The sequence below is a fragment of the Culex quinquefasciatus genome, chromosome 2, assembly GCF_015732765.1.
Source record: "Culex quinquefasciatus strain JHB chromosome 2, VPISU_Cqui_1.0_pri_paternal, whole genome shotgun sequence".
NCBI classification, from domain to species: Eukaryota; Metazoa; Arthropoda; class Insecta; order Diptera; family Culicidae; genus Culex; species Culex quinquefasciatus.
In genome coordinates this window covers 174,776,083-174,787,443 of record NC_051862.1, presented here as the reverse complement: position 1 = coordinate 174,787,443, position 11,361 = coordinate 174,776,083, and the positions used below count along the sequence as shown (strand labels likewise).

The 11,361-nt window shown below is 38.3% G+C and overlaps 1 protein-coding gene across 1 annotated transcript; it reads left to right on the top strand.

Annotated features, from left to right (window-relative positions):
* The first annotated feature begins 6,006 nt into the window (after positions 1-6,006).
* On the top strand, positions 6,007-7,606 carry LOC6052278 (alpha-amylase A). The gene is made up of 2 exons (XM_038258085.1): positions 6,007-7,523; positions 7,580-7,606. The coding sequence occupies exons 1-2, from the start codon at positions 6,012-6,014 to the stop codon at positions 7,589-7,591; spliced, it is 1,524 nt and encodes a 507-aa protein (XP_038114013.1). The 5' UTR covers positions 6,007-6,011; the 3' UTR covers positions 7,592-7,606.
* Positions 7,607-11,361: the final 3,755 nt, after the last annotated feature.

Below are 11,361 nucleotides of genomic sequence, written 5' to 3'. Positions count from 1 at the left end.
TTCGCAATTTAAAAAATTTAAAATATTGATTTCGAAAGATCGGAAAATTTCACGGATGTTTCATATTTTTGGACCATTAGTTGCAGAGATATTGACATTAGAAAATCGTGAGTTGTTTTCAGACCTTTGCATGGCAATTTCTCAGCAACAAAGGGTCCTATCAACAATTTTCAAACAAGCAAAATTTAGAGAATTTCCTCCGCTCCTCCATTTTTTTTTCAAATGTGAGCAAACATGGGCTAGTGCCCAGTGACTGCGACTGTTGTCAAAAAAGTTACACAAAATTGGCTATAACTTGAAAACGGTGCACTTTGTCAAAAGTTCACTGAAGTACATTATGATTGCAAATTCAATTTCAAATCAAAAATTGAAGTTAAAATTTTTTTGCGACCAACATTTCGATTTTTTTTTTGAAAAATCGGTATTGATTCAAAAATTCAAATTATTTTTTTTACTCTCTGGAAATTTCTGAAAAGTTGGCATTTGATGTCCTCTAAAACATATAAAAAAATTAAATATTGTTTTTTTTTGCAAATCAAGCTTTAGTGACAAAAAGTGAAATTAAAAATCATGGATTTTTTTTACCGTGTATAACTTTTTTTCAGTGAAGTTCTTATTCATACCAACAACTTTGCCGAAGACACCAAATCGATAAAAAAAATGCCTTCAAAAGATAAAGATTTTTAAATTTTCAGATATGATTTTTGTATGGGCAGCTGCCAAGTTTGTATGGAAAATTATATGGACAAATCAATGATGCAAAACGGCTTCTTTGGTCATACCAAAGGCATCAAAAAAGTTTCAGCCGGATAAAAAAAAACAAATTAAAATTAATGAAAAAAGAACTATTTCGTTGAGAATTGCTCTTCAGTTAAATGTTTCATAAAATGCTATGAAATATAATTCGAAAGCTACTGTCGATTGACTCCATAACCTGAAAAATATATTTCTCAAAAATCAAATCAAATTATTCGCCTTGGCATTCTCGATTGCGAGAATCCTTCTAGAAACTAGGTGTACGAAAGCTTGATTGTTGAGGCAATTGCAAACATCTTTTTACACCTTAGCTTCCATCCACCCCGGGATTCGAACTGACGACCTTTGGATTGTTAGTCCAACTGCCTACCAGCGACTCCACCGAAACAGGACCCAGGGAGACGACTCCTACACCTGGACTGAGCTAACGAACTAACCTTTAGGTTAGTCCGGGGCCAACATTTACTTCCCTTCCTTAGCTTAAAACAGAAAAAAAGCTGTGATCGAAAGCATTTGATCATTTAAACGATTTCGTAAACAATTCACTCTCACCTAAATTTTAAATTTCTTAACAAGCTTCTTCTCACGTGATGATTGGCACAAAGGTACCTCAGGGCTTCTCACCCTCACTTTCCTATTGTTCAGCTGGGTTTCCCCGTCCGAAAAAACGCTCCGAAAAACTCCCTCAGCCATGCCATAAAACAGAGCGTATAAACCAAACGGCTGGCGCTGACTTTCGTTCGCTGATGGCTCATCGCGCGCTGAAAAGCCACTCTGATAATTTTTCCCAAGGAGCATTTATAAACGGTTTTCCCCCTTCCACCACTACCACCACCGTTTCCACCTTTTTTTAGCTTTTCATTGTGCGCTGCACGCCATTGTGGGCAAGCGTTGTTCTGTGAATGAAAATTTTACGCGCGTGACTTTCACCTCCCACGCCCCTCAAAATTCTTAGATTGGTGGAAAACGTGAAATGTTTTTCCGAAATTTCGCCAACTTCTTTTTCGCACCTCACCTGAGGACCTGGGAAGGGATTTCAGCGGGGCGTGGAGTGGGTGGGAAAATATGTAGGAATTTCCACTTTATGGCACGTGTTTGTACGGTGCGATTTAAACATCATTGCCAGCTTGGGCTGGGCGAAATTTGATAAGGGATTTTTGGCTAAAAATTGCCTTGTTTCAGAGTGGAGGTGAGAACGACGATACTGCATATAATATATTCACAGTGCCAATCTCTTTTTGCTGAAAAAACTGAACGTTAAAATTGTTAATTAAACAAATAGTTACAAATTTGTTTTATAAAATCGCTAAAATAAAAAGCAAAGTAAATTTTTTTTGAAAGTTATTTATCAAAAAATGCATTTCACAGTTTAATATGAAATCAGTCCAATCAGACAAATGAGAAAAAAAAACAAGTAACATTTCTTTCATACTTCTATTCATTCCTACAAAACTTTGGAAGAGCTTCGGATATTCGAAGCAGATCTTTAAACTAAAAACTAAAAACTAAAAACTAAAAACTAAAAACTAAAAACTAAAAACTAAAAACTAAAAACTAAAAACTAAAAACTAAAAACTAAAAACTAAAAACTAAAAACTAAAAACTAAAAACTAAAAACTAAAAACTAAAAACTAAAAACTAAAAACTAAAAACTAAAACTAAAAACTAAAAACTAAAAACTAAAAACTAAAAACTAAAAACTAAAAACTAAAAACTAAAAACTAAAAACTAAAAACTAAAAACTAAAAACTAAAACTAAAACTAAAAACTAAAACTAAACTAAAACTAAAACTAAAAACTAAAAACTAAAAACTAAAACTAAAACTAAAAACTAAAACTAAAACTAAAAACTAAAACTAAAACTAAAAACTAAAAACTAAAACTAAAAACTAAAAACTAAAAACTAAAAACTAAAAACTAAAAACTAAAAACTAAAAACTAAAAACTAAAAACTAAAAACTAAAAACTTAAAACTTAAAACTTAAAACTTAAAACTTAAAACTTAAAACTTAAAACTTAAAACTTAAAACTAAAAACTAAAAACTTAAAAACTATATTATTTTGAGATTTTTTTCACATCATTCATTCGAGCCACTGATGTAATTATGTTTTTGTTTTTGAAAACTTTAAATATAAGTCATTCCATCTGATGCGAAACAGCATTTGAAAATTACCCTCTCCGATTCTGCTCAAATTAGGCAGAGCTGTTGATACTATCAAAACATGCAAGAATCCCGAATTTCATCCAAATCGGAGGACCCCCTCCATTTTTGTACCTCCCCAAAAAAACGACTTTTTGGCGATTTTTGACCAAACCTCCTAGTTTCAAACTCAATTATGAAGAAAATTGGACGTAGAATCCATTTCCGTGATCAAAATTTAGATTAAAATATGTTTTCTACCTGTATTGCGCAATTGAAAACATTAAATGGCCATATCTCAAAACACCCCAACTTATTTTCTTTATTTGACCTCACCATCGCATTTCCCGGCCAATTTTACATAAGAATATGTTTCGTTCCAGAGATCTCGAATTTTAAAGTTTTGAGTATTTGAGATTACCAACATCAGCTACATTCGCCGCATCTGCTAGAAGCACTCTGGCGTGCTGATCAATAACTGCTACCTGTTCATTTATTGGAATAAGATTTCATATTAACACTTGTAGCACCAACGGGGTCAAAACTTACGCAAAGCACCAAGGGGGTCAAAAATGTTGGAAATGCAACTTCATTCGGCTGTCTCTCGGCGAAAACTCAACCGATTTGGATTATTCTTGTTGCATTCGATCTGGAAGGATGTCAAAAATCACCTACAACAAGGTAGATCCAAAACAGATGCGTCCACCCCAAGTTGCAATGAAAAAGGCATTTCCAACTTTTTTCCAAGTGTTCAAAGAGCCGGCATTTCCAACTTTTTTGACCCCGTTGGGGCTACAAGTGTTAAATAATCTTTAACAAATTGGGCAAAAATTTACTGTATAACACTGTAGGAAACTGGAGTTAAATCGCGAAATTCGGGATTCTTGCATGTTTTGATAGTATCAACAGCCCTGCCCAATTTGAGCAGGATCGGAGAGGGTAATTTTCAAATTTGCACTTTTTCTTGCACAGTTGAGATATACCATTTTGTGTGATTCGAAATCAAACAGAATTCGATGTCGATGTCGCAAAAGTAGATTTGCGAGTAAAAAGGTGAAGAAAAATGTTTGTTTTGAGATGAAATTACTTAGGTGCCCTATTAGAAGAATTTAATTGATTCAGCATTGAAATTTCATGGAATACATCAATACAAAAATATTAAATTATATGAGGTAAGACCTAATTGTCAAAGCATTCATACTGTTTGTTCCAAAAACTTAACATTTTGTTGTTAAAATTATGCCATGTTGACATTTTTATTAAAACAAAAAAGAAAGATTACCTCCTGCACCAACCACATCTGACACCTTCCGATCCCCATTCATCATCATTTTCCGCCAAGGAATTTATTAATCGAAATCCGATCAAACAAGTGGGTTCGAGCAGCAATAAATTGCTTGCTTGCCATTTGGATTTCGCATGGTGACATATTTATTCCATTAAAACCACCACCGCCTGCAAATAAGACCCTTTCGACACCGTGATGAGGGGGAGAGGGGGTGTCGTGCGATGTACATTTTTATTAAATCCTCCACTCAGCTTTGATATTCATAAAAAGGAGCCTCCCTGCGTACGATGATGTAGCATGCGTGCGTGCATTTATGACCGATAAATCACTTAAATACCCTTCCGGGGGACGCTGATAGGGGGTCGGTGGGGTCGAGGTGGTGAAAATGGATTGAAAAGAAAATATTTATTACTGTTTGTACAATTAAGGTTTTTGATGGTTTGATTTTGAGTTTAAGAATAAGGTTTGTTAATTTTTTTAAATATTTTTTTCATGAATTAAAAAAAATAATTGGAATTTGAATAAGTAAAAAATTATAAATTCATGCTGACCGACTCTATTACAGCGAAATCCGATTGCACTGTACTCGCTGACGAGTCATAATCCTTGCCCGGGAATGCACCATGGAATAAGCCCCCGCCAAGTCACCGCCCCAAAGCTGCTTATTGGAAAACGTGTTGCACCGTATGATGGTTTCATCTCCATTTCGACGTCGTCGTGCTATCTTGTCGCACCCGCCATTTTGACGTTCCGAGAAAAACGCATTTTAATGTATGACCTTAAATATACAAAAACGAGAGCACGCAATGTAAACAATAACAAACACGTTTTGTTTGGCTGACCATTCTGTGCATTGTCCCAAAGTTTGGTTGAAGTTGGTTGCTGGAGTCCCGAGTTATAATTACAAATGTTTACGGTAGTCTAGCTTGTACGTGCGACAAACGCATCCTGACTTTCCTGGCCTGAAATCCTTTGGCCTTTTGTCGCACTTACATCAATTTTCATGGAGTGACAAGATAGCACGACAAGATTGAAACTACTTTCATATGTAAAGTGACAAACATGCACGGAGTTTTTTCGGTTTTTGTTGAATATCTCAGGATTGAAATCGAATTTTGGGGATCTGTGAAGGTCAAAAGGTGAGGCATTGTGAGCTGCACAAAATGGCGTTCTTAACTCAATTTGGCCCAAAATGCACGTACGACAAGTTAGCACGATGGCGACGATTTGTGGACATAAAATTCCAGAAAACAACAACAACATCAGCGGTTCAGATCCACCGTCGCCGGTTTCAGTCCACAGATCCAAAGTGGACCGATAAAATGTCCATTTGAGTTGGCGCGTTTCATAAACAATCGGTGCTCTGCTGAATGGAACTTCGATTCTCATGTAAGGAAGAAGCTCTTTGGTTATTACGAGTAAATCAGTTGAGATATAATGACTTTTCTCACGGGTTTGAAACCGATGATAAAAAATTTCAAAATTGCTGATTAAAGCCAGACTCAATCAGATAATGTTTATTTTGGCACAGTTCACGTGAAAATTCACCTCACCTGGTGGTAATTGTTTATTCTCCCTGATAACTGCTAGCCTTGTTGTATTGTATAGTAGACCGTATTGCTTGCGTCATAATTAAAAAAATGCGATTTATGTAAAAAAATGACCGCATTTTGCCCACAGATTTTTCTTCTTCACTCACCTTATCTTCACCCTGACCAGTGACAATTACGCCTAAACTGATAGCGCCTCGTAGCTCCGATAAGCGCAACTTCTATAAAAATCACAACCAATCAACCGAAACCGTTCTGTCTGAATCGCGAGCAGACATGAAGTTCACGCCGTTTCTCCTAGCGACCCTGCTGGTCGGACTCGCGCAGGGTCAGCTCAATCCGCACTTTGTGCCCAACCACAGCGGAATCGTACACCTGTTCGAGTGGAAGTTCTCGGACATTGCGGCCGAGTGCGAACGCTTTCTGGGACCGCGCGGGTTCGGTGGAATTCAGTTGTCTCCGGTGAACGAGTATGTGATCGTCCAGCGCGGGAATGCCCGCCCCTGGTGGGAGCGTTACCAGCCGGTTTCGTTCAAGATCGTGTCACGTTCGGGCAACGAGCAGGATTTTTTGGATATGTCTCGGCGGTGCAATGCAGTTGGTGTGAGGTTGTATGTGGATATCATCATCAATCACATGGCGGCTCATCCTGGGGATGCTGGTGACGGCGTTGGACACGGGGTGGGAGGCTCAACGGCGATTCCACGTAATCGGGACTTCCCAGCTGTGCCGTTTACGCTCGCGGACTTCAATCCTACGTGCCAAATTACGGACTGGAATGATCCCATCCAGGTGAGAGATTGCGAACTGTTGGGACTGCCCGACTTGAACCAGGCTCTTCCGAACGTTCGTGACCGGTCCGTAGACTTTTTGAACCACTTGATCGATCTGGGGGTGGCCGGGTTCCGCGTGGATGCCGCCAAGCACATGTGGCCGGTAGATCTGGAGGTCATCTTCAACCGGTTGAAGAATTTGGATACGAGCTTTGGGTTTGCAGCGAGATCGCGTGCCTTCATGATGCAGGAGGTCATTGACGGAGGCCCACACGAGGGTGTCCGCAAGTACGAGTACGTTCACCTGGGAACGGTCACCGAGTTCATGTACTCCAACTACGTGGGTCGTGCATTCGTCGGAAACGACGCACTGGTTTGGCTCCAGAACCTTGGTGAAGAGTGGGGTCTTTTGCCGTCGGAACAGGCCTTGGTCTTTGTCGATAACCACGACAATCAGCGTGACCACGGAGCTGGAGGTCAGGGTGGTAACATCCTTACCCACAAAGTCCCACGTCCGTACAAAATGGCCACCGCGTACGCGGCGGCATTCCCCTACGGTCAGCTCCGCATCATGAGCTCGTTCTTCTTCGCCGACGGAGATCAGGGACCTCCGGAGGACATCAACAACAACATCATCTCGCCGTCGATCAACCCGGACGGAAGTTGCGGAAATGGGTGGGTCTGCGAGCACCGGTGGCCCGCCATTACCAACATGATCCACTTCCGGAACGTTTGCTGGGGCACGCCGATGGTCAACTGGTGGTCCAACGGGCAGAACAAGATCGCGTTCGGTCGTGGAAACTGTGGCTTTGTGGCGTTCAACAACGAGCCGCAACAGGACTTCCTGGAGGTGCTGCAGACGGGTCTGCCTGCCGGAGTGTACTGCGACGTGATCTCCGGCAACAAGGTCGGCAATTCCTGTACCGGAAAGAGCATTCAGGTTCTGCCGGATGGTCGTGCCTCGATCAGTATTTCTCGGGATGCTGCTGATGGTGTGATTGCCATTCACCTTCAGGTAAGATAACCGGTTACTTTAACTGCCAATTATTTACTAAACTTCTTTTTTTTCAGTCTCGACTCTAAAATCGTAATCTGGAGTAAGTATCAATACAATAAAGTGCTTTTGTAAGTTTAAACAAACTTAATAAACAATACCACCATCAATACTCCGAAAAAACCCGATTTCATATCACCAGAGGTGAAATAGAGCCTTTCTTACAAAATGATGAAACTCCGAGAAATATATTGGTGCAATTAATTTTTCAGAAACATAATGATACCATCCAGTGAGAATTTTACCTAAAGCTTCGAATTCTATTATCAAAAAATTTAAAAATATGAAAGCCCCTGGTGAGGATGGCATTTTTTACATTTTAATTAAAAAATTACCAGAAGCAACTTTAAGTAGCTTGGTCAAAATTTGCAACAAATGTTTTGATTTGACATATTTTCCCAGTAGTTGGAAAAATGCCAAAGTAGTTCCGATTTTGAAACCGGACAAAAATCCTGCCGAAGCTTCAAGCTATCGGCCCATTAGTTTGCTTTCATCTATTAGTAAATTATTCGAAAGAATAATTCTTAATAGAATGATGACGCACATTAATGAAAATTCAATTTTCGCTGATGAGCAGTTTGGATTTCGCCTTGGGCATTCAACTACTCATCAGTTGTTGAGAGTTTCAAATTTAATTCGAAGCAACAAATCTGAGGGCTATTCTACTGGCGCTGCTCTTCTAGACATAGAAAAAGCATTTGACAGTGTTTGGCATAAAGGTTTGATTGCGAAATTGAAAAGGTTTAATTTTCCGATTTATATCGTGAAAATTATTCAAAATTATTTGACGGATCGTACTCTACAGGTATGTTATCAGAACAGCAAATCTGATCAACTACCTGTACGTGCCGGCGTCCCTCAAGGAAGCATTTTGGGTCCAATTTTATACAATATTTTTACTTCTGACTTGCCTGATTTGCCCCCAGGATGTCAGAAATCACTTTTTGCTGATGATACAAGCATCTCCGCCAAAGGTAGAAGCCTTCGTGTCATCACAAGAAGATTACAAAAAAGCTTGGATATTTTCAATTCTTATTTGAAAGAATGGAAAATTACTCCAAATGCTGCAAAACTCAACTTATTATTTTCCCTCACAAACCAAGGGCTGATTTTCTTAAACCAAAAAGTCATCACATTATAAAGATGAATGAGGTAAATTTAAAGTGGGAGGATCAAGTGAAATATCTTGGACTTGCTTTTGACAAAAACCTTACTTACAAGGATCACATTGAAAGTATCCAGGTTAAATGTAACAAATATATTAAATGTTTGTATCCACTTATAAACAGGAATTCTAGACTTTGTCTCAAGAATAAACTGTTAATTTATAAACAAATTTTCAGACCTGCCATGCTTTATGCTGTGCCGATCTGGACAAGCTGTTGCTTAACCAGGAAGAAAAAACTTCAGAGGATTCAGAACAAAATTCTGAAAATGATTCTGAAACTTCCTCCCTGGTTCAGCACCAGTGAACTTCATCAATTAGCCGAAGTTGACACTTTGGATGTTATGTCCAATAAGATAATTGATGCATTTCGACAAAAATCATTGCAGTCTTCAGCTGCATTGATCCGCTCTTTATATAGTTTATAAGTTAGTTTTAAGGTATCCCTTTTCCCTTTTGTACATGTAGGACCTCCTACATTTGAAATCACTGAATAGCGAAAGCTACAATATTTCATGAATAAATGAAAGTTGCTAGTATTTAAAATTGAGGTGAAAAGTCATCAATTGTGATTGGACACTCAATAATATTTTAACTGAATGAATGTACATGGAAAAGAAAAACTAAATAAATATAAATTAAAAAAAAAAAAAGCTTCGAATCTTTTTAGGTTAAACCTCAAATGCCATTTTTTTTTTTAATTTCAGAAGTACATTATTTGTCGCAAGACATATAAATTTAATGAAGAAAAACATATTGGATTGACATTATTAGAAAAAAGGGTACTCAGTCTATAATGTTAGTCTATGATTAACTTAAAAAAATATGTATCGCTATTGCACTTTGTCGATCACGCGCAAGCGTAAAAGCGCTGGCGTTGAAGCTTCGACTTGACGACTTGTGGAGCTTTCGAGTGAGAACAAGCCGGGAATTCGAATTTGATGTTCAGTATATGATTTTGTATTAATCCAAAAATGTAATGGGAAAAAAAGGATAAAAATAAGACGAAAAACACTAAAATCGCTATATCTCTGGAAATACATTTTGGAAAAGCTTCAAATTTTGGGCCCAAACAGTTTATGGCGCATGTTTTCGAATGGCTTTTGGTTTGAAACTGAATTCTTTAAATTTGATAGTGTTATCTGTAAAATAGTCCAAAAAATACCTCCAAAAATGGCTTTGACCACATTTACTGGTCGAAAATTGTGAATCGAAAAATAAAATGTTCGTCTCCGACCCCACGGCTACAGATCTGACTTATAAAAATTGTGGGTTTTACGAGCGGTTTTCCAGTGATGGAAGACACACATTTTTAAGAGCGGATACAGACATCGCTCATGTATTTCAGAAAAAAGAGCTCTCAAAAATCACACTTTGAGTTCCGGGTTTCGGGCCAAAATTCAATCGAAAGAGCGCATCTAAACCTTAAATTTAGAAATAGGATTTTTTCCTGGGACGAATCCTCGCCGTGCACGATTTTTTTAAGATTTCTGAAAAAAGCGTTTTTCCAAAAGCAAACCTTAAACCTTTCTTTTGTAAGAAAGGCAAAACAGTAAAACCCACCCCCGTTGGTCAACATTACCCATAACTTCACCCCAAATTGGAGCCCTTCTCCAGATCATCCCGTGATGGCACGGGAAGGCTCCATTTACGACCATCCATAAATTTAACGATACCAAATGCGATGATAAAAGCACAAAATTCCTCTTCCGTCATCGATAAATTTATGAACGAGTAAGCTACCTACCTCCACACCCGCTTAATACAGATGGTCAGTTGGACGTTTCGTCAGGACAGTCGGAAATCGAGCTGGCCCGCGGAATGGCCATAAATATCAATTAAAGTCTGGCTCGCTAATCTTTAACGTCCCGTCGTTAGCCCCGTCGTTATTGGGGAATTGGTAGATTTGAGGCAGTTACTTTATGGGCCATATCTCCGATAGGTGGCGCACTGATTAGAAAGATGATTGCTTTGGGAGTTACTGGTTGGTTTGGAGGTGAGTTGCTTTTTTTTGTGGTTTGGGATTTCTTTTTTTGAATATTCCTCGGCCAGTGGGAAAATTGAACTTAACGGGATTAACGGAACCGCTGCACCCAGTCAAATCAATCCGAATTCTGAAACGGAATCTAATTAGAATCGTATACAAATTCCGTTTCAAACGCAACAACCGGTTCCGTGATCGAACCGGTTGTTGCGTTTGAAACGGAATTTGTATACGATTCTAATTAGATTCCGTTTCAGAATTCGGATTGATTTGACTGGACAGTTTTGTCAAGGTATGATAGATTTGGACTGCCCAAAATTTAGGATTTTATTTATGGACAGGAAGTTCACTGCAATTCAATTCTGTTTATTCGAGGGCGTTCAAGGAGTCCTACTCTATCAAACCTTAATGAAACTGAAACATTTACTAACTTTAACTTCAAAAATGTCGAGATGTGAATTCGATGGGTTAATTTACTTCCTTACTGAATCATTTTTGAACAAATTCTAGATTACAAAACTGTTATCTTTTGAGCTATCAGTTTTAGAGGATATCTGATTATAACCAATCTACAAAACCCACTAATTTCAATGTATTTTTTAGCAGATAATTTTAAAACAACAGCCATGAGACTTACTTCCACAAAGTAA

Coding starts and splice junctions, on each gene's coding strand:
- LOC6052278 (XM_038258085.1), top strand. CDS start 6,012: ATGAAGTTCACGCCGTTTCTCCTAGCGACCCTGCTGGTCGGACTCGCG.